We start from the raw sequence: 25,208 nt of genomic DNA on the forward strand, positions 1-25,208 counted from the left end.
AAAATAATACCATTATATCAATAAAAGGTGTTCTAAGAAGGATGTGAACTAATAGAGTATATAGATTAGTGAATAACACAGGAATTTCTAATCGAATTCTTTTCTTTTCATGAAACTAATTTTAAGCATTTATGCTGTTATTACAATATCAGGAGAAATTAATGAGATCGATGTAGTTAATGTTATTTTCACATCAGCTTTAATCCTTACTTTGTATGAGCTGTGAAAAGTAAATAGTTAATAAATAACTTTGTTCAGTGGTCGGAAGTTCAATTCCTAACCTATTAAACTCACATATTTGTATTGTTGGTAAGTCACACTTGCATTGTGTATTTGTTAGTGCTGGTTCTTCTTAAATTCTGCAGGTTTGCTCCATTATCTTGTGTTGTGAGGATTGTGGGTGCTGCACCAAAAACTTAGAACTTGTTGAATTCTAGAGCCTGCATCTTATCATAGCATGTTATATTCCTATGTTTTATTAAACTAGGTATAATTTTGTTGTATAAAAATTGAAATACTCCTAAAATATCGCATTTTGTTTTATTAATTTTTTTTTCATAAAAAAAAAATCTCATTTCGGTACTTTAAGATATTAATTTTGACTTCCAGTGAAAGAACACGTTCACGTTGAGTCACTCAACAAGAATAATAATTGCTGATTAAAAAAAAACTCAACAAGAATAATATATTATTATAATCATTCAAAATAGAGACATAATGCATCTACCAATTTATTACTTCTGCTAAATTATAAAATTAGACAAATCAAAGATACTATAATCAAGAATATCGTAGTTTCTTCATTTAAATTTTTAACTTTTTTTTATCAGTGCTTTGGTTTATTACTTTTTTCCATTTTTTTTCTTTTTTTCCATTTACAAATACGCTTTTAAATGTATTAGAGGTGTCAATAATATCTCAAATATATGCATGTAGATAAGATAGTTTCATCACCATAACTTATATATATGACAACGAAAACCAGACCCAGGCAAGGCATGATTTTCTGTTACTCATTTTCATTTATAATAGCGTTAATAGAAAAGGCATATTTACGTTTGCAGCAACCCTAAACTAGAATTTGAAGTGTGGAGACCGTAATCCATGCGTGCTATAATTACTAAGATGATGACATTTTGCAAACAAAACAATGACCAAAAATCTGACACAAACAGGCAGGATTTACTTAGGACCATCCTCATAATGTCGTCCACGTTAGTTAGTGCAATATACTACTTTAAGAGGCTATATATGTCCTCAACCTTTCTCTACAAAACACATTAAAGTGCTTTATAGTGACCACCGGTGCGGTGTAACATGTGAGCAACATCGTCAGATATTGATGACTAGTTAATAGAGTTACGAATGGTGAGGTGCATAGTTAAAAATGACAGTGTTACAAATGGGCGATAGAGTTGACATGCATGTGGTGACATGTGAGTGCAAAGTAGTTGAAAGAGAGTTTGATGGACTATAATATGTTGCTTTCAACTTTTTCATTTAGATTCGTGAGAGGAATTGAATGGGTCACCGTTGATCGATGTGCCAGATTTCTGGACTTGATAATTTTCCAAAGATCACAAATAATGCCAGAATGTCGATGAAACCCTAGTTCATGTGAATACTTACTTACTTGTCTTGTGCCCTTGCGGTGGGAGCTCTAGATTTTGGATTGAGGAGTATTTAAAGAGAAAAAAGGCAATGCTTTGTATTGCTGAAAAAAACCAGAATAGTGCCCACACCTTTAATTAGCAAAGAAAACAGTATGTAGATTCATTAAGTGATTCATGTGGATATATGCATACACACCTCTTTTGTACATGTACATCACGAGTTTAATTAATATAACATATTATTAGTATGCAAAATTATATTATATAAATTTATAAAAATGTTAACTTTGAAGTAATTACTGTAAAATTTTATAAATATATCATTAAATAAAACGTATTCTATTATAATTGTAGCATGAAGGCGATTTTGATTAATTTTGGAAAATTTAAGGCCTTATTTAAGTTAAAATGGTTATAAGCTTTTAGTCTTTTGTTTTCAACTTTAAAATTAAACAAAAGTATAAAAATTCAGCTAATGGGCATGGGTGTCATTTTAAAAAAGTTAGATATTAAATTTGAACATTCTTGGACTGATCTTAATATGAGTTCCTTAACTTAAAATGAAGCCAAATTTTGAAAAGAAAAATCTGTTTTTCGAAAACTCTACATGATACACTTAGACTCTGTTTAGATTGAGGAGGGGATTTGTGAAGAGGGGAGAGAGTGGATTTGTGAGGATTAGAGAGGATGTGTGGGGATGTGTGAGGTTGTTTGGATTGAGGAATGATAGAGTGGATTTGTGAGGATGATTTATTGTAAATTTACAAATTTATCCTTGTTATTAAAAAATATTTGAATAATGAATTATGATTTTTTTTAAGATTTGAATTAATTAAATATTTTTAATATATAATATTCATAATTATTTATATTTTTTAATAAAAAATTAAAAAATATAATGAAAATATTTTTTTTAAAATTGAAATAAATTTATTAAATACATTAAAATTTATGAAAATAATATTTATTATTATATTCATTTGTTACTATATATATTGTTGATATTATAATTTTTTATTTTTTATTTTATTTTTTATAATTATATGTTGTTATTAATAGTATAATTAAATATTTTTTAAATTATAAATAATAAATAAATTTATATAATATTTAATTTTATATATTATAATAAAATGAATGCAAGAGGATATTTTGGGAAAAATACAATAATCCACATCAATCCCCTAAATCTCTTCATTTTGTGAAGAGTTAAAAAAATCATCCACCCTCTCCCCATCCACTCCCCCACCCTCAAAACCTTGAAACTATATATATAAACCACCAAATGTATCATAGAAATTACGAAAAGTGATTTAAAAAATTCATATAACAAAATTGTATAATACATATGTAACTTGCTTTAAATCATGTAGGATGCAGAAATATACATAGTGCTGTGTGCTTTAGAAAAAAAACAGGTGATCCAAAAACTAAAGACTCCCTGTTCACATGTAAACCCAAACATACCCCTGCATCTAAACTCTACAGTATTTTTGATAAATTGAGTTTTTCGAGTTGTTTTGTTTAACGTAATTAAATGGTAATAAAAGTTGCCATTAAAAAGTAGCAGTGATTGTTGACATAAAACTGTAGATTTAATTAAGAAACAAGTGTGGAAATTTTGTCTTCATGCCAATCCAATTTGGCACTAACTTTTACTTTAGGAAATAAAGGTTTCTTAAGTCTGATGTAAGAGGTGGAAATCATTACCCATAATCGCAACAGAATCTGAATTTGACTACTCCATCAACATTATAATGGCCATGTCACCAAATCGATTAATTTATATTAACCTGTTGAAAGTTACTTCATGAACTTAATGAAAAGAAGTGCTCGATTAAAGAAAAGAACTCCCATTTTAATAAATTAATATAGGCTTTTACTATGAAGAAACGACAAAATATAATTAGCACGCCTTTTAGAACTAATAATAAAGAGTTGTTCTTGTTAAAGGGCAAGCCGTCCTAGAGATGAAGTTGATAAAATATAAGAAGCATCCACGTGTGATAATAATGAATTAGGAGTAGTATCTTTTATGTTAGACCTATAGCAAGAACTAAAAATAAAGGGTTATAGATATAAAAGCATTGGTGCACCATGTGTGATTAAGTATAATATATACTTTTCTATCATATGATATGGTCTAGAGAGACAAGAACAAGAACACAAAGATTAGCTAGCTAGCTTCGTAGTTTTGTTGAATAATGTTAGAACCACATGCAAGTTTTGGAAGTGAATGTGAGTGTAGTTGATGATTAATTAACCTTTTTTATTTGGATGGTGGAGAGAATCATTTTGAGTCATTGGGAAGGAGGCTTGGTGTCTAGTTCCGGAGAAACATCGATATAGTTTTTGTTTCGTTATGTGTAATCTCATCACTTTAAAAGCCTTTTGAGTGATGCAATCTTCTAAATAAATTCTCACATTCAGAAAAGAAGTTTCAGTTTGCTTAGGATTTCGATGCGAAATAGGTAGGTGCTGGCTAGGTTTAGCACTCATGCGTATGTTTCTTTGCGGCGGAGATGTGCGGAATTATAAGCTTGTTGGGTGGGTTCAAAACTAAAACTTGTTTCTTTTCACGTGTTCTCACACAGTTAAATAATTAAAAACTAAAACCTATTAAAAAAAATATATGCCACCACAATTTACACTTAACTATCCTCTTCTCTGTACTGTAAACATTTCAAAAAACACTGTTAACTAAGCATTTTCAATCGAAGCAATACCATAAGGTCACTTTCCAAGCAAATAAAAAGTGTCAAGTTGATAAAAACAATCATATGTAAAGGATTTAATACTTAAAGCAAAAGGGTTTTGAATATTCTTTACCAAATCAAGTACAAACACTTCTTTCTACGTGCCAGCTTTTAAGTGTAGAGAATAAAGATGGTGAAATATAAAATGTGTTTGTCTTTATATTTATATTTTATTTTACTTGTTTCACTGCATCGCCTTTTTCTCTTGCTCTTTAATTATTTCTATTGCAAGTTGAGTGTGTTTTTTTACATGGAATTTGTTTATGATTGATTTATTCTATATTTAAAAGTTATTATTTGTGTCGTGGAATTTGCATATGAATAATTTATTTCATGTGTAAATGAATCATGGTGCGCTTTAATACGTAGCCCTAAAGTTAGAGAAAGTTCATAATATAGTATTTGTTAATTATTAACACGAACTAGTCAGATAAAATTTTCAAGGACAAGTCCCAAAGTTGTCAGTATTGAGATGAACATGTGCCTTCAAGAATATGGCTCTACAGGCCCAAATAAAGCAGGTTTATGGGCAGGCAACTGAAAAGCCCAAATAGTAGTTGAGTTGATGAAAGAATTTAATTGAAGAAAAAACATTTACATAAATCCTGTGCACTTAAATTGGACATGGTAAACAATTATTAAAACACTATTAATAAAAAAAATGAAATAATTAATTAATCAAGAAAAAAATTAATTAAAAAAAATTAATCAAGAAAAAAATTAATCAAGAAAAAACATTTACATAAATCCTGTGCACTTAAATTGGACATGGTAAACAATTATTAAAACACTATTAATAAAAAAAAATGAAATAATTAATTAATCAAGAAAAAAATTAATTAAAAAAAATTAATTAAAAAAAATTAATTAAAAAAAATTAATTAAAAAAATTAATTAAAAAAAATTAAAAAATTAATTAAAAAAAATTAATTAAAAAAAATTAATTAAAAAAAATTAATTAAAAAAAATTAATTAAAAAAAATTAATTAAAAAAAATTAATTAAAAAAAATTAATTAAAAAAAATTAATTAAAAAAATTAATCAAGAAAAAAATTAATCCAGAATAAAAAAATTCTGGCCCATGCAGGTCTCGAACCTGCGACCTTCGCGTTATTAGCACGACGCTCTAACCAACTGAGCTAATAGGCCAATCAATGATAATAAAAACTAATTAAACAAAATGTTACACACCCCTAAAGCTGATCGCATGCATGTGAAACATGATTATTGGCCACGCCAACGTTTTATAGTTTGAGAAAGAATTTTGAGAATTTTCACATGCTTGTTATCCAATCCAACTACAGTGTTCTACGTTCTCAAGATATTTGCAAGATACAAGTTGCATGGACACGTGGTAGAACCATCATTTCTAAAGTTTCACCAATAAACTAACTTCATTTTACTCCTTCTTTCTCATAATTTTCAAAGCTCATGAGTTTACGATCACATCGCAACAAATTTCGCCAACAATTTCTTGTTCTCTCGGACTTTAATTTCTCAGTACGAGACACGCTAAAGTAACACATGCACATTACCCCTATTCTTCGGCCATCACGCCCATGTGAAAGTTTTGTCAAACTTGATATACATTAAAATATTTCTTAACGTATATGAAAATTACGTAAAATTTGCCACTCATTTTGTCTGAGTTTTTAGTTCTTTTATTTGTTAATCCTCATGTCCTGTCCTTTTATTCAGTTTCATTTCACAACTTTTTCCTGCAGACGTATTTGTTGGTATCAGCTATATAAGGCGAAAATTCCATTTTTTTAGTAGCTCAACCAATCAGTTTGCAGAACATAAATAATGTTGAAGTGTAGGTTTGAATATGAAATTGGAGTGGATATCACACTGAAATTGATTTTCGAAGGTACTAAATCTAAATCTACAATGCTTTAGACGGAGTGTAATGTTAATTTTATTTGTATGATTACTTTATCGTTTGTTTTGGATGAGAACAATGAGAAACAGAAGGTAGACAAATTGATTTTTGTGTTCCAAGTGACCGGTAGTTGTGGAGCCCTTGTGTTGGTTCAGAAGAGCTAAAATCATAGTAGCAATTCGTGCCTCTTTACGTTGCATCATTATTTCAAATATATACACAAACGTTGACGAGACTAAGTTCTCAAAGATACCCATGTCCCAAACTTTGAAAACTTTAAATTAACAGTTATTTTACTTTTTAATTTCATTCGCACTAAAAAAACAATTAACATTGAACGTAAGTGCATTATTGATGACAAATTCATTCATTCATGTTCAACACAGTATTCTAATTTTTATTTCTCTACGATATTTTATTTTCATTGCCAAAAGAATGGCGTGCACAATAACATTGCTATAGATTTTAGTAACGGATCGTAATATACTGCACCCATTATGGCACCATCATTACAGACTTAAATGATTATAAGTATATTAAAAAGAGCCCTTGAATACCTTACAACGATTATGGCAATTTTTTGAAACGAAACTTTCATAATTTTATTTTTTTCTATTTGTAACAAAATAAAATGTACCTATAACGCCTAAGCTTTTCTCAGTAAAGAGACAGAGTTTCCATAATCCAAGGGTTTTAATTAAGATCGGAATTGCATGTTTTATGATCAAATCATTCAACAATAAGTTTTACCCATAAGAACTTAAACTAATTGTTCAACTTCAAATTGGGTACTTGCTCTCTGTTTCGGTGCTCTCTGTCTCAACTAGATTGTGCTTAGTCTCTTGAAACAACGAAGGTGGATCAAGTTGAATTGAACATTGCTTCCTAGTGAGAGTCTTGTAATGTAGAAGCGCGTGATTTTTAGTGACTGATAAGAAATTAGGAAATGAAAAAATAAACCATAAGGAATCCAATATTATATGCCCAAACCGTTCAAAATATGGATACCTTATTCAATGGAATAAGACATTATACAAAGACATAACTCTACTAAAAGCACCGAGATTTTAATTAAGACTTTGAAAAACGAATTGAAAGAGACTGAAGAATGGAAATAAAGCATGAACCTTCTTGATTCCAAAAATGCACATTGTTTGCTGTGGAAATATACTTGGTTGACGACTTTGTAATGGGATTAAATATTTTATTCAAGCACGTAACCTTAGTTCGAAAAAGACATTTTCTCTGCAGAAAAGAAAAAAGATGTATCGTAGAAAACTGCTTAACATAAGTCAATGAACAACTATTTCTCACGTTTATCATTGAAACGTGAAGTTCACAAATCACAATTTTTTATTCGTGCTTTATACTAATAATATTGCTAAAATGAAAAGAAAAGTGCAACATCACTAACGGCAATAGCCAATGATACTACAAGACGGTGATCCCCATCTAACTTTACGAAATGCAACAAATACAACTTTGACGCGTTTTTCTCTGCCGCCTTTGAGTTTGGACATGCTACAGTGGACGACCACTATGTTTATACAGTATAACAGTAGAACCAAATCCAAAGCCCATTCTTTCTTTTCTCTTCTTCATACAGGTTCAAAGCACTAAATATGGGTAATGAGATATTGTTATGCATTAAAGTTAAGGACTTTTTTATTAAAAAGAAATGGTGTCATGGAACAATTTCATATAGGTACCGACACAGAAAATATAGAGTTGACGGGTAAAAGTAATTTGGATTCAAATGTAATTTTCTCTTGACATAACTAGCATGTAAATATTAAGACTGTGTTTATGTGTACAGACCAAACTAAGTTTCAGATGTAGAAGAAAAAATGTGAGTATGAGTATACATATTGCCCCTGAATAATGACGAATCTAAAAGTATTGCGGAAAACCCACAACAGAGAAAAACAGAACCATGTACACAACTACTACCACCACCTTTATACATTCAAATCATCTCCCTAATCCCTGTATTACGGTACTCCCGTACAAAGAAATGAAAAAATGTTGACACTTGATGAAGAAACAAATAGTCATAGTGAAGGTGATCAATGGCCAGCACCGGGGCTAGGAACAGATTGCACAAGAAGTCGTTCGGTGGCTATTAGGTGACGCGCAATGAGTTTCTCATCGACCACGGTGGAGTGGCCTTTTTTGCTGGGTGCGGAATATGGGACGGTGCCTTTGGGAAGAGAAGTGAGAAACAGAGATGGGTCGACCTTGTTGCTGGGTTTGTGTGCTCCAAGATGAAGCTTTCTGCTTTCTAGACAGGAACATAGGGAAGCGAAGAGAACGAAGAAGAGAAGCAGATGGGAGCGAAGGCGTGCCATGGAAAGTGTAAAGTGGAAAGTGAGAATAAGAAATGGAGACTATGATGTTTGTTTGATAGATGGAATGAGGTTGTTTGTGTGTCGTGTTATTTATAGGATAACTGGAAGGAAGGAAAGAAAAACTTGAACTTCAAGTTTGTCGAACCGTGGTCCCTTGTTAAGTCAAGACCTTGAATAAAATGGACAAAAATACAATTCCAAAAAAACACGACAGGATTCATGCATTTTGTTGATAACAGTTAAGTTTTATTTGACTTAATTTGTTGTTGTTGTTCAATATGAAATTGTAGTGTTTTAGCATGGTAACTACTTAACTTTGATGTGATTTTTGAATTTTTTGATGTTAATGGTGAGAATTGAAGAAGAGTACGTGTGTGGTTTAATCTGATATTTTGAAAGGAGGAAGGTGTTGCCGCGTGGCTGTGGAAGTTAGGTTGGTAGAGGGGTTCCTCCTGTGTTTTGGTAATTTCCCATAACTTTCTTTGTTTGAATTTGGTTTTGATTTGTAGTGTATGAGTGTGAGTAGGAGCATCATAATAGTATTTAAGTCAATGCGTTATGGGCAGCTTGCTTTTACATTTTGAGACTTTTCAAAATAGTCGGTGAGTAGCACCCCTAATAACAACTTTCATAAATCAAACAAATATTACATTCAACATTATACCTATTTTTATATTATTATTTATTCCCAGTTTATAGTTTTCCAAATTTATTCTTATTCTTATTACACATAAATATTTATAAAGGAAAAAAAAATAAGAAGATAAATAAAATGAGCATGAGTAAGAATTTGGAGTAAATATAAATTTGCGAAATACTACTAGGTTATTAGTAAATCAAGTGATAAACATGGTAACTTTAAGTAAACCAAGAGTTTAATATGATTTCATTGACCACGAAGAGTCACAAATGCAACCCGTATAAATGTAGTTAGTGAATATGGTTAAAACATTCAAGTTAAACAATTTTGCTTTCTATATTTCATTTTACCTCTATAATAGTGTCAACATTCGAACACTATAAAACGTGATCTTTCTAAATCTGTATGGATTATTTATTTTTATAGCATCCTGTAATTTATTTTAAAAAATATAAAAAAATATTTAAGTGAACAATTTAATCCATTATATATATGTTATCATTGCCCTTTATTGTTATTTACTTAAGTTAGGTACTAACTGAAATGGAGTTTCCTATGATAATCATATCCTAATTAGAAGACCAAATATATTAAACTATCATTGCATTTCACCTTCATATTGTAGCAAACTCTAATATTAATAACACATTGAAATCCAGAGAACATATTAAGCGTTTGTAGTCCAACGGTTAGGATAATTGCCTTCCAAGCAATAGACCCGGGTTCGACTCCCGGCAAACGCATTTTATTTTACAATTTTCTTTCAAAATTACTACAAATTTTTTTGCAGATTTTCTTTTACCATTTCTACTCAGAATTTGGCTTGCTTAATTTAAAAATGATTAATGATTCTTTGATACCATGCTAAAAGAAAATACTCTTATTTTACAACCTATTTTAATAGTATAATGAGATTTGAGGTAGTATTATATTTTTTTAACGGTGTAAAAGTAGTTACATTCTTTCAAAATAAGTTTGATTAATAATTATTTTAAATTAGTTTATTTTAGAATTTTTTTAATTTATAAGTTAAATTATTTTAGTTAGTTTCTAGTTTGTAGCTTATTTTTTTATATTTTAATATGTTTTTTATTATTAACTTCAATTATTATACTAATTTTAGTATTTGTTAATTTTTTTTTCTTTTTTTGCGATTTAAGTTGAAAAGTTTAACATTTAACATTAAAGTCACAAATGTTATGATCCTATGTAAAAATTACAACTAAAATAAGAAAAAAAAATCAATGCATCAATAATTTAAATTAATGAAAAAAAAATCAATTTCTAAAAAAAATAAAATAAAATTTTATTAATTCTTATTATATCAGTATATTTAAATAAAATAACTTGTTAAAATAAAAATAAAATAAAAAACATGTACAAATTTTAAAAAGTAAATAGAAGCACTCAAAAATATAATAATAATTTAATTATTTTAAATAAATCTAAAATTATACTTACATTATAGTATTATTTTATAAACACAACATTTATTCATATAATTACATATTCTATGAACGATACTTCCGTGTAAATACAGGATCATCGCAAATTAAAGAAAACAACTACGAAACAAAGCAAATGGTAAGCTAGCTAATCTACACATTACATTCACAATTCCTACTCATGTATACTTTCTAAATCAAACATCACATCTTAATCTCTTCAAGAGACTAATCAAATACAATTCAACTCATTTATGTTACTATTAAAACACTTTAAATTATCAATCACAACACTTTCATAAACTTATTCACCTTAAAAATCACTATATAATATTTAAAATCAACACTATAATAGACAATTCTGCAAGAAAATTTAAGACCAATGACAATGCCACCCCCACATCCGATCTTCTAGCCTAAGATTCTATTAGAAATTTTAAAACTAACTTTTCTTATCTGAACTTGAGCAGATACTCACTAAGGGTGTGCTTGCTTTTGGGGGTGATGGAGGTTGAGGGTGAGGATGAATGAGTGTTGAGGGGGAGGTTGAGGGTGAAAGTGAGTGAAAAATTGAGAGTATTTAGAATCCTCTCATAATTGAAGAGAAAGGAAAGTGGAATGAAATGAAAAAACCATGGTGTCCTTCATAAAATAATATTAATAATGAAAATTATTATTATTAATAATTTGATGTTAATATAATATATTTTAAAAAATTATAAATAATATTAAAATTATCTAAATAAAATAACTTAAGTAACAAAATTAATTTAAATTAATAAAATGAACAATAATAAAATTATGCTTACATTTAAAATTATATTTAATTATTTCTTTGAATTTTACATGTTTTTTCTTTTATTTATAAATGAAACTTTAAATTATTTTAATTAACTAAAATATGCACAAAATTAATAATCATTTATTCTGTTTTTATATATAAGGGTAAATTTGTAATCTTACAATTTATACTATTCAAAATAATTTAAAATACTCTTATAACCATCACATCACTCACGTATCTCAATAAACTTTCTTCACACATCCACTCTAACATACCATAATCCAAACACACTAAGGTTTTGTTTGGATTAGGGAGTGGAAATGAGGGAGTGGATTTGTGATGATTTGAAGGGAAAGTGTAAAGAAAGTTAGGGTGTTTGGATTAAGGTAAATAGTGTGGAAAGTGTGAGGAAAATTTATGAAAGTTTGTAAATGATATGATGGGTGTGATTGAAATTGTATTTTTTTTAATTGATAAAACTGTAAGTTTACATATTTGTCCTTACATTTAAAAATTGTTAAAAAATTAATTTTATTTATTTATTTATAATATTATTTAAATATTTATAATTATAAATATTTGATAAAAAAAAATTTATATTAAATAACATTATTATTATTATTATTATTATTTTTAATTTTTTTAATTAATATAATTATTATATAAATTTTTTATTATTATTAAAACGTATTAATTATGTTATTTTAGAAGAATTATTATTTTATAATCTTAATTATATTTTTTATATTTAAATTATAATTCTATTTTAAATAAAATAATAATATTTTATTTAAAATAAAAAGGGTAAAATAGTAAATTGTAATTAATTAATTAAAAATATATATATGTATATTCAACTTTCTTCGCAACTCAGCGAAGAAAGTTTAGAGCGTGAATTTTTTTTGAATTCCGTGTCATTTTACATTGGTTTTTGAGCTTTTCATTGGCACAATGAAACTTTGCTTTTCTTTGCACTGAAACAAACAGGGCCTAACTTTTTTCATACTTTTTTCTCACACTCTCACTCTCCCACACTCTTAACTTTCCACTCCCCAATCCAAACAAAGTCAAAAGCTCAAAATCTACCAAAAGCTTAAGGCTCTGTTTGGATTAGGGAGAGGATGTGTGAGGATTTGAGGGAGTGAATGTGTGAGGATGTGTGAGGAAAGTGTGAAGAAAGTGAGGGTGTTTGAATCAGGGTATGTTAGGATGAATGTGTGAGGAAAGTTTATAGGAGTTTGTGAATGATGTGATAGTTGTGAAATAATTTTAATTTTTTTTAAAGGTGTGAAATGTTACTTTACAGATTTACCCTTGTCAATTAAAAAAATTAATAATAAAATGAGTTGTTTTTGTTTAAAAATAACAACTTTCACATATTTCGTAAATTTAAAAATTATAAGTAAAAAGAAATATATGTTAAATGTAAATATGTATAATATAAAAATTATAATTAGAAAAAAAATATGTATTCAACAAATTAAATAAAAACAAAACTTCAAGCAATTTCTTTAAAATATTAAACATGTGCTATAAAATTGAAAAATAAATCAAATCTTATATAAATAAAAAATATTATCTTTTAAAATTATAAACTCTGTAGTAATGAAAAATAAAAAATACTAAAAAAAATATAACGTAATTAACAATAGAAAAAAATCATAAAAAATAAATTATAACTCATAAACATAATAACTATACATAGAAATATATTAATATAAATACAACAAAAAATTAGATAAAAATATAATTTCAAATAATTTCTTTAAATATTAAACATATACTATAAAATAAAATTAGAAAATAAACCACATTTTATATAAATAGAAAGTAACTATTTTTTAATATTAAAAAACCTCACAATAAAGCAATCTAAAAAATACTACAGCAACAAAAATATACCTTAATTAATCATAGAAAAGGATTTCATAAAAAATAAGGATAAAATAAAATGAAAAATGTTTAGTATTGGTGATGTCAATGATCCAACCCAGGTAATATTTTCAATGTTAATTAGATATAGTATATTATTTTCTTTAAAAAAAACTAAATCCAACCACATTTAATAAAATATTTTATTAGAACTTGAAAAATAGGTATAACCTGATTTACTCCAATAACTAATATATAAATGGAAGATTTTATTTAACTATAATTTTTTTACACTGGTTTATCATTATTTACATAATTTATATTTTATAAAATAATAAACAAACTTAAAACTTCCTTAAAATTTATGATGATTTGTTTCTTTTTTTTTTAAATATTACATATATATATATATTTTAAACATTGTACAATAAAAAAATTTAAATACTAATACATTCAAATGAAGCACTGTGACACATTTAAATGAGGGTAAATTTGGAAATAAGGGATGCTGACATGACTTTCCCTCTACATCTCTTCATTTTGAGAGGAGAGGATATTTACTGTTCACAGGTATATCCTCTCCCTCTCTTCCTCACACAACCATAGATCCAAACCAGGGATATCACTGCACTTCCATCCTTGTGAACAGTACATCCCTTTAAGCAAATAGGTCCTAAAGGTCACCTAACCTACACCAAAGAGTCCCGATCACAAATCTAACTATACCACTAGAATCCTTAGCTAACAGAAACTACTTCTGAAGATAAAAACATCACATGCAAGATAAACACTAAAGAAAAATCTAACCAAATCAAAACTAACTCAAGGGAAAATGAACCAAAAAGGAACTTACTCTATCTAAGATTTTGATCAGGCAAACTTTTAGATTTTACTGTCAGGAGTCCAATAGCGGACTCCAATCGTCAAACTGATGAGCGGGGAGGTTATAATCTTAGAGAGAAGGGAGAAGAAAAGAAAAAAGAGTTTTTAGAGAAATAATAATTATTTTAAGATGAAATCTGAATAACTAGATTGAATTTATATTTTTATGCTATTTTAATTTTAATAATAAAATATTGAGAAATCATTTTAATTATATGAATTATACTCTAAAACAGTTTTTCTTGTTCTTTACAAATGATAATTTCTTAACATATGTTTGTGTACATATCGTAAAGGTAGATAATAAAGAAGGTAGATAATAAAAAAGGTAGATAATTTTTTATGATAATGTTAATGTGGTTAATTTTAAACTCATATAGGAAAGGTAGATAATTTATTACAATGATTTTAAGTTCAATAGAAAGCTTTCGAAAATATGTGAGTGTTGCTTTTTGTAATGTTGAAAATATAATCTATAAGAAAAATTTTAGTTTATTAATTGATATAAAAAGTTACTAATTTAAATAAAAATTAATTTAAATAAATAGATAAAACTCTCATAGTTAATGTTAAAAGATCATTTCAATTTTTATTTAGAAATTAATTAATTTATAGATATATAAAATATACTTTAATGATTTTATTCTATTTCTTTATTTACCTAGATGTTTATATATAAAATTAAGAAATAAAAAATTATTAATATACTGATATCAATTTATAGAATTCTGTGAATTTTTTTATAATACTTCACTGTAAAATAAAGAATTTACCTGCATTTTGTGGCAAAAAACCTTTTGTTTGATAAATATTTAAATGAAAATTACACAAGATATGAGGCGTTTGTAGTCCAACGGTTAGGACAATTGCCTTCCAAGCAATAGACCCGGATTCGACTCCCGGCAAACGCATTTTATTTTACATTATTGGTTCAAAATTACTTTTGTTTTATGATCTGGTGAAATATTTAGCATTTCTTCATTCAGAATTTGGGTTGCTTAATCTAAAAATTAGTTTCATTAACACAAAAATATTTATTAATTATTTTAAATTAGTTTATTTTATAAATTTTTAATTTATGAGATAACTTATTTTAGTTAAATTGTAGTTTATTTTTTATATTTTAATATATCTTATCATTAGTTTTAATCTTATACACACAGATAATTATTATACTATTTTTAGTATTTGTTCAATTATTTTTTAATTCTATTGCGATTTAAGTTGAAATTTTTTAACTTTTAACATTAGAGTCACAAATGTTACGATGCTATATGTAAAAATTACAATTAAAATAAGAAAAACAAATCAATGCATCAGAAAAAAGTCACAAACTTATTAATTTTTTTATATAAATTTATTTTAATAAAAAGACATGTTAAAATAAAAAAAAAACATGTCAGTTTATATTTACTACCTAGTTTATTAGCTAGTCTATCAAATACTTATAATCTAATAAAATAGTATTTTTATCAGAAAAATAATAAATAAAATAGTTTATGAATTCAAAATTTATAAATTAAAAGTTTGTCAACTATCAGTTAAATTTATTAAACAAACCTTTTAATACGAATATGGATTATTAGATTCATTTTTTATGATAATTTCTTAATATATGTTTGTACACATATGGTAAGGGTAGATAATTTTTCTTATGATATTGCCAATGTGCTTATAATTTTGTACTCATATAATAAATGTAGATAATTTATTCTATTAATTTAAAGTTGAATAAAGCTTAAGAAAATATGTGAGTGTTGCCTCTTTGTCATGTTGAAAATATAATCTAGCAAATACTATAGTGACCATAAAAAAAAATTAGTTAATTAATTGATAAAATTAGTTACTAACTTAATTAAAAATAATTTAAATAAATAGATTAAACTGTCATAATAGCTATTGTTAAAAGATCATTTAAATTTTTATTTAGAAATTAATTTACCTATAGTTATATAAAATCTATTTTGAGGATTTTATTATATAAAAACTAATTATATAACTATTTTACATAGAAACTGATTTAGTAATTAAAAATACAGCAATGAAAAAACTAGTCACTCAAATAATATGTAACCAGTAAATATTTATCATTAAAATATTTTCTAATTATTAAAAAAATTATTAACTAATAATAAAATTATAAATTTTTTATTAAACTAAAATTAAAATTGATAGTAATAAAAATAAATTAATTGTTATATATATTACTTTATAATTTTTTAAAATTCATTATATTTATCAAATCAAACACAAACCTTTTTTTCATTATGTTTTTCTTAATAAACAATAAAAAAAAATCTTTCTTTTCTACTCTCTCAAGTACGTCTCTCACTCCACACTATTCTTCATATTTTTCTCTCAAACTCCTAAAAAGTTTAGGGCAATAAATTTAAAATTGATTTTTAGTAAAGTAACAATTAAAAATTTATATTTCTTCGATATTATTTTTCTTTTAATAATGATTAAAAAGTGTCAACCCTTAAAATATAACAAACAAAGTAATTTAATATATATATATATATAATCATTGCTCCTTCAATCTTATGTACTAACCTGGAGTTCCCTAAAGTAATAACCATATTCTAATTTAGGTGAAGTACATAAAACCAACATAGCATATCCCAAAGTCAATTTATTAATTATATATATTTTAACATTATAAGCAATTAGCGTTTGTAGTCCAACGGTTAGGATAATTGCCTTCCAAGCAATAGACCCGGGTTCGACTCCCGGCAAACGCAGCCTTTTTTCTGACATGTTCTGTTTTCTTATGTTTAACATACTTTCAACTCTTTTTGTGTTTTTTTAAGTTAGTGTTTACGAATGTGGTTGACGATTTTTTTTTATGCAAGGGTGGAATTTGTAATATTGGACGTATAATTAAGCAAGCACTACAGTGATTACAATAAAAATTTCATACTAATCTATAAACTTATTTAAACAAGTAGTTCTAATTTTGACAACTAATATTAGAAATAGATTTTAATTCTAATACAACACCAATTTAATTATCCTTACATACAAACTAATTCATCGATCATATTATAAAAAACTAATTTAATATTCATATATAAAAATATTTAGTGACTATATTATATACAAACTAACTAAAAAATGTACGATTTAGTGATTAAACAGTAAATATCTATTATTAAAATAATCTTGGTGTTTAAACAATAAATATCTATTATTAAAATATTCTTTAGTTTTTTATTTACCTAAAATTTTCACATTTAAAATAAATAAATATCAAAATAATCAGTACAAAATAAATTAATAGCATTCCATGTCTGAAATTTATATAATCTTCAAACATGATGATATCTTTATCTTAATTTATTTATTTTAATCGTACAAAATCAATTTAGGATATAAGAATTACTCCTCTATATATTCTTCGTATAATTTAAGATTCTGAATTCTTTCCAGGTGCCTTGAAAGATTTAAATAAGTCAATGTTTAATTCAATTTACACAAGTGGAAAAAAAGGTATTTTATGACGGTTCTACAAAACTTTTTATGACGGTTCTGATAGTGACATAGATTCAGGCGACATAAAAACTCTGTAGTTTCTATGTCGGTTGAAAACATGTCATAGTAAATTGACTTACTATAACTGTTGTATATAAATTGTCATAAAATGTGCAAAATGGCTGTCATAGTATGTGTCAAATGAAACTTTTTATGACTGATATTTTTAGAACAGTCATAGAAAATATGACTTACTATGATAGTCAACATTACAACCGTCATAGTAAGTCACTTTCTATGACAAATATTTTTTGAACCATCATAGAAAATATGAGTTACTATGATAGGTATAATCACAAGTGTCATAAAAAGTTCATTTTTTAAAACAAATTAATTAGTTTTATCCGCTTTCTCCATTCATTAATTATATCAACAACCTGCATATAATAATATATAATTTTCAGATAAACCAATTCTTGATAATTAATCGTATTATCCAATGTACAAAAAAATATAAATATAACATTCATATATTTAAATAAACTAAATAATTTTGCAACCTTAAAAAAAAAAATTGTTGTACACTAAGGTCTTCTATATTTTTATCTCTATTGAAAATAGAGATAAATAGTTAAATAACTAAAATATTAACTTTTAATACTCTTGTAGCAAACAATCCAAATTTCTCTTAACATCATTCGTGCTTAGTCCCCTGCGAATGAATGAAAAAAAAAAGTATTAACTTTAGGAACAACCAATATTAGTAATTTAGATCAAACAAGACTCTAAACTTTATAGATCCAATTAAAAACATGAAAGACATGTTTCTACATATATTTAGTAATTGTTTCCGATAATTTAAATTTAAAACACAAATTTTAAAAAACCTCTATTAAAATTCAATAAAATAAGAAGTTAACTAAAATGCTTTTTTATACTGTCATAGATTTTGATATAATAAAACTATATAGTTTATAATAATTATTTTAATAAGTTATATCTAAAATGTTTATATATCCTATCATAGATTTTGATATAATAAAACTATAGTTTATAATAATTATTTTGATACGTTATATCTAAAATTATTTATAATTGATTGATACCAACAAAATACTTTTGTTAATAATATATGAACTTAAACTCTTAAAATGAAATACTTTCAAAATTGGGAAAAGGAAGCAAAAAATTCAGCTTCATGAAGAAAATCAGTATATGAGAAAATTACCATGAAGAACCGGAGCTTGTTTTCCTTTGCTTCGGTATTCATTAGCAAGGAGGTTTAATCCCATGCGGCAAACCCGTGTGCAAGCATATTTATTGAAAAAACATAACCAATGGAAGTTGGTAGTGGCACCAAAACTAAAAAATCGAAAAATAGCATGTCAGGAGGAGGCATAAATGTTGTGCCTTTAGGAGCATTGAATTTTCAATAAGTATTTCTAAGCATGACTTCTAATCTAACAAAAGTCATTAGTTAGTCACAAATAATGCTCCAGTAGAATATAGACACGAAAAAAATATATAAACATAGTTGAAAAACAGTCTTCAAACCTGAATAACTGCTTTTCAACCTACAAAATCTTCAAATTTTTTTCAATCCTTGTCAAATCTGAATAATCCACAACAAGGCAATGGCTACATTGTAGAGACTTCACTTGTTTTAAAGTAATTGTAAAGTTAAAAAGATTGGAAATAGAGCACAAAAACATTGAATGCAGTTTCAACCAAAATTACAGCTTAAACTGAAGATGAGTACATTTTATTTCTACCCTTTCCTAATTCTTCTATTCCATACAATCCAAGCATCAAGTTAATCTTCAAGTTTTCAACTTTGAAACTTCCCATCTAATACTCTTAATTGCGCAGCTTTTCTGGTTGGCCATCCTCTATCCATTCATTCCTTTATCTTATAAGATTTCTTCAACCTACAGGTCGAAACATTTGTTCTCAATCACTTTTTGAAGAATTTAGATTAACTATAGCAAATTAATCCAATGCAAAAGCTCAATAACCAACATCCAATAACTAGGTCACAGAAGGCACACACATATATATATATAAATTTTAGTTATTTGACCATTTGTTAGATGAAGAAATAAAGCAGAAAAGAAATATATGCTTCCTTATTTGACCACTTGCACTATTCTCTTGCAGAAAACAAGAGGTTTCTCACTTGTTGCTAGTTGAGAGATCCATGACTAAAATTGAATTGAAATTTAGAAAATTTCATGGAAACATTGAAAAGGTAAAGGAATTAACAAATAAACATATATAAAAAGTTTGACCAGTGTGGGTTCTACAAGATACATGAGTATCTTATCTTCTACAAAAAAACTAAGACTGTTCTACAAAATTCTTATTATCTAAATCAAAATTCTTATTATCTAAATCATGCAGGATATAACCAACAAGTTGTCCACTCCAGGCAAAAGTCAAGCCCTATCATCCCTATATGGATTCATGCCATATCATTATTTTTTTTTTTTTTTGAAGAAAATGGATTCATATAATGTCTTAACTGTACGACTAACATTTGGAGTTATCAACTTTACAGCTGCTGTGTTTCAATTTGGGTACTCATAGGCCTATGTTGTAGGCTCTATAGTAACTCTAAGATTAATGTATCCTATGGATTATTTTACCTCATATTTTTCTCTTCTCTTCCTTTTTTTATTCAACAAAAAGTTATACTAACATATATGTTTGTATAATTTCAAAGAGTATGGCATCACATCCTTTATCATATTTCCTTTTAATATATTATCTACGATAGGTTAAATTTATTATAAAAGGTATAACTCAGATAGTTATATAGTTTGCAACAAATTTAAATAATGATACACTAAAAAATGTAATGTTAACTAAATGGGGACCATATAATGACAGGACTAACATGAAGTCTCTGTTCTTATTATAGTATATATGATCAAAATTTGTATAAAATGGTTTGCATTATGCATCTAATATAACAGTTAATGATTAGGAGAAATGAATATTTGGTTTGCAGGTCAACTGTACACTTACTTCCACAGGGATGAAGCAACACCTGTTGTAACCATAACTTGAATTTTCAAGTGCTTTCCAAGTTCTTTAAACACTTGTGAAGTCTACAAAGCCAATTCTCGGGTTGGAACCAGTATAGCAACTGTAGGACATAAAATACATAGAAAAATTTAGGAACATATAAAGTCAATCATTATGCCTATTCAAATAGTCAACAACCATGAAATAGATTAAAATAATAAAAAATTAAATCATGATTCAATAATGCCACAAACATGTATCACAACTATAGCAATAAAATCAAACAGTATCCTTCGTATAAAATAACTTTTCAGGGTAATCAATTTGGCAAAACAAGACATCTATTAGTTTAGATGAAATTTCAAAACCAACACTAAGATAATGTTGTGAAATCATCGTCACCATGAACTTTGTCGTCCTCAATCTCTTTGCGAACTCTATTGCGAAATCCTCTACCACGATGGCGCTAGCAACCGCAGTGGAGATAACGAGCTGCTTCTCCTTCAATTAATTTCACGTTCCAGTCATGTGGTTTGGGCTCGAAGATGACACTCTGCTACGCCAGAGCGGCGTCCAGCTGGAGCAGCGACTCAACCACCATCCTCAACCAAATGAAAAACCCAAAAATAGTACTCACTTTTGACCTATGTCGAAAAATTGCTTACCTGTGTTGATCGAGACATAGTCGTGAAGCAGATTACGGATTAGGGTTTAACTTTCAACAATAATTGCTCTTAGGATAGAACGCGGAGAATGCTTGTTGTTAGCCATGAAAGAGAAGTGTACCGAAAAGACAAGGTAATCGTTGTTGAGAGCGGAAATACAGAAAATAGTGTTGATAACCAAAACGTTAGAACACAAAGGAAAAATAACATAAAAGAGAATATTAGACTTATTATATCATATTTATTATAACTGACATAGAAACTATTTTTATGTCCCTTAAAATAGTAACTGATATAATAAATATTTATTATATTAGATTTAATAACAACTGATATAGTATATTTTAATTTATTTACTATATTGCCACCTCTATACTTATTATGATGGGTGGATTAGACCCATCATAATAGCTTGTCATTGATTGTCATTTTTGTATTAGTGTTAAACTTATCTAAAATTAGATAAATTAGATTACAGATTAGAAAAATGATACTAAATAACTTCCCAATTACACTTATAAATTATACCACTCATTTTATTTTAAGAAAAAAATTGTATTATATTTAAGTTAAAAAGGAATATTTTAATACTCACCAATCAATTGACAATTTTTTTTAGAGATAATATGATCATTAAAAAAATAAACTTTTATATTTATAAAAAAACAAAAATTAAAATAGTAGATATAGAGTGAATGTAAAATTATACTGGATTTCAAAATATCACGTTACTTTAACTTATCCGTTAGGTCATTTATTAGTAGTCATTACCTGACGGCGACGTATGTCTCTGACATATGGGCAGATATTTAATACAATTCTTGAAATTTCAACCAGTCATTCATGAAAAATCTTCAATTACCTCAAGAAATTTATAACTCTGAAATAACAATGGTAAATGTTTCAAATAAAAATATTAGCAATTTTAAATTTAAAATATTCAAAATAGTTAAGAAAATATGTATTTTGTATTTGATTTTGTTATTAGCTTAATTTAATGTCTTAATATTTAAGGTTAATTAATTGAAATTCTTTAAGATTAATAAAAAAAATTAATTTGTATTGATATAACATTAATATCTTTAAATAACATTAATATCTTTAAATATAAATATAATTAACGATATGGTGATACGTAACATCGGATTCTGGGATAACGCTACAGTAAATAATGCAGAGACAGTATACACGGGAGCGTGGGTCCTATTAATGGCACCATTTGGCAGTAACAAGGAACCTTACACGTTGACTATTCTATTTTTATACTTTTCCTGTCATAACAGTTGAATTCAGAAGCGTTCTTCATAACCTCATCATCTTCACCTTCAATAATTCCAACTCAATACTTTTTTTATATAAGTATATGCCACAGACGGAACTTACCCATCATTCCACTCCAAAAAAATTCTGAACCCCTTTCTCGATCTAAATGGGTTTGGCAGGATTTCTGAGAAAACTACAAGATTTATCTACCATTCATAAACTCATATTCAAAATTTTATTGTGTTTCTTCGTCTTACCTCCCTCCTTCTACTACACCTTCTTTGTCCTGGGGTATTTATCCAACGTTTTTCTCTCAAATAGTGATCTCAACGGCTTTGCAGACGCAACCTTCCACTATGTCTCGTTTATTACACAAGTTGAAGGTTTTGCCGTTCTTGGCATATCTATGTTTTCTCTGCTAATTCCAATTCTCTACATCTTAGACTCTAAGAAGAAAGTGGATTCAGAAGCGGAGTTGAGCATCACAGGCTTGATATTAATAGTTACTAAACCCGCGAGAAGCTTACTTGTTACGTGGTTCTTGGTAAGGCTAATTAAATTGGGTTGTGTATCCTTTGGAATTTTAGTTTTGCATCACCACTTGGCGTTGATTATTAATTCTAGTTGTGAGCAGCAACATGAACTAAGTGAAGTTTTAGCCAGCAACGTTGGTACAGTGATTTTCCTTGCAGGAGGTATTTTAATCTTCACGTATGTGGGCACTTTTGGGAACTTGGCAATTGATATATCGGTTCGTGAAGAGATTAGTGGAAGCAAGGCATTGAAGAAGGCATCACAGGTATTAGAGGGAAAGAAGAAACTTGTTGGATTTCTCATGAATCTGGTACTGGGAGTTATATCTGTAGGGTTGTTTTTATGGTACTTGTACTTGAACACATGCTCCAAAGTGTCGGTGGAGTTTAAGAAGAACATGATGATGATCATATGGAATTTTGGTATATATCAGGTTGAGTTTTACACTTGGGCACTCTTCTCAATATTGTACTCAATATGCAAGATCAGTAGCGGGAATAAGTTTCAACCCCAGGGATGCTTGAAACGCATTCTGATGGAGGAGGAGGAGGAGGAGAAAGAGCCTTTGATTTAAGAAAGAAACTAGGATACCAATTATAACTTGGTAAAATATGATGATAAGATGTAAACTTTTGTTTTGTAATTGGAAATAAAAGTGAAAGTATTTCGATTTTTTAAATAGTAGGTCTGACGCTTATATTATCCATAAACGAACTTGATTGAGTCTCAAATATGAATGAGTCTTCATTATATCGTACATCTTTAAGGTTTTGATATTTAAAAAATTAATAAAATAGAGAGAGAAAACATTTAAAAGATAAAATAAAGTCTTTTGATTTTACCATAATATGTTTAAATCTTTTAAAATTTGTTGATTAGGACTTCGGACTACGTGTTGATTTGTCCGTCATGATTATAAACACCCACCTTTTCTTTTCACTTTCATTTAACAACAATAAAATATATATATATATAAAAAAATAAAAATATATATATATATATATATATATATATATATAAATCATAGACTGGACTGAAATAAATATTGCGTATAAATAGATCGATTCTTAAAATGATGGACACGTATTTTATTATAAGAAATTAGAATATTTGGTTGTATATTTAGACACGTTATATATATATATATATATATATGTAACAACTAAAAAGTTATTTTCCATATTATAAGAGTATTATAATTTCTCTTCATTCTTATTTACTTAAGCTTGGGACTAACTAAAATGGAGCTCCGTCCCTATATGATAATCATATTCTAATTTAGAAGACCAAGTATCTGAAACTATCACTGCATTTTCACCTGCATTTTGTGGCAAAAAAACCTTTTTGTGATAAATATTGAAATGAAATTTACACAAAATATGAGGCGTTTGTAGTCCAACGGTTAGGATAATTGCCTTCCAAGCAATAGACCCGGGTTCGACTCCCGGCAAACGCATTTTATTTTACATTATTTGTTCAAAATTACTTCATTTTATTTGCAGATTTTCTTTTGTTTAATGGTCTGGGTGAAATATTTAGCATTTCTTCTTTCAGAATTTGGGTTGGTTAATTTAAAAATTATTTTCATTAACACAAAAATATGTAATAATTCTTTTAAATCAGCTTATTTTATAAATTTTTAATTTATAAGATAACTTATTTTAGTTAGATTGTAGTTTATTTTTTTTATATTTCAATATATCTTATATCATTAGTTTTAATCTTATACACACAGATAATTATTATACTATTTTTAGTATTTGTTCAATTATTTTTTATTGCGATTTAAGTTTAATTTTTTAAAATTTAACATTGGAGTTACATATGTTATGATGCTATATGTAAATATTACAATTAAAATAAGAAAAAAAAACAATGCATCAAGAAAAAAAGTCACAAATTTATTAATTCTTTTTATATAAATTTATTTGACTAAAAAGACTTGTTAAAATAAAATAAAAAATGTCATTTTATATTTATTACCTAGTTTATTAGCTAGTCTATCAGATACTTATTATCTAATAAA

General features: G+C 27.1%; 1 protein-coding gene and 5 non-coding genes across 6 annotated transcripts; 5 read left to right on the forward strand and 1 right to left on the reverse strand.

The window, feature by feature from the left end:
* Positions 1-5,444: 5,444 nt before the first annotated feature.
* TRNAI-AAU (transfer RNA isoleucine (anticodon AAU)) lies at positions 5,445-5,518 on the reverse strand. The gene has a single exon. It is a non-coding gene; the product is annotated as a tRNA-Ile (tRNA).
* A 4,392-nt stretch (positions 5,519-9,910) lies between these two features.
* On the forward strand, positions 9,911-9,982 carry TRNAG-UCC (transfer RNA glycine (anticodon UCC)). The gene has a single exon. It is a non-coding gene; the product is annotated as a tRNA-Gly (tRNA).
* Positions 9,983-15,061: 5,079 nt separating this feature from the next.
* Positions 15,062-15,133, forward strand: TRNAG-UCC (transfer RNA glycine (anticodon UCC)). The gene has a single exon. It is a non-coding gene; the product is annotated as a tRNA-Gly (tRNA).
* Positions 15,134-16,891: 1,758 nt separating this feature from the next.
* On the forward strand, positions 16,892-16,963 carry TRNAG-UCC (transfer RNA glycine (anticodon UCC)). Its single transcript has one exon. It is a non-coding gene; the product is annotated as a tRNA-Gly (tRNA).
* Positions 16,964-22,814: 5,851 nt separating this feature from the next.
* Positions 22,815-23,756, forward strand: LOC137833575 (uncharacterized). Its single transcript, XM_068641916.1, has one exon. It carries the CDS (start codon positions 22,815-22,817, stop codon positions 23,754-23,756), a length of 942 nt encoding a protein of 313 aa, XP_068498017.1.
* An 810-nt stretch (positions 23,757-24,566) lies between these two features.
* On the forward strand, positions 24,567-24,638 carry TRNAG-UCC (transfer RNA glycine (anticodon UCC)). Its single transcript has one exon. It is a non-coding gene; the product is annotated as a tRNA-Gly (tRNA).
* Positions 24,639-25,208: the final 570 nt, after the last annotated feature.

This window comes from Phaseolus vulgaris, chromosome 6 (genome assembly GCF_000499845.2).
Source record: "Phaseolus vulgaris cultivar G19833 chromosome 6, P. vulgaris v2.0, whole genome shotgun sequence".
In the NCBI taxonomy this organism is placed as follows: domain Eukaryota; kingdom Viridiplantae; phylum Streptophyta; class Magnoliopsida; order Fabales; family Fabaceae; genus Phaseolus; species Phaseolus vulgaris.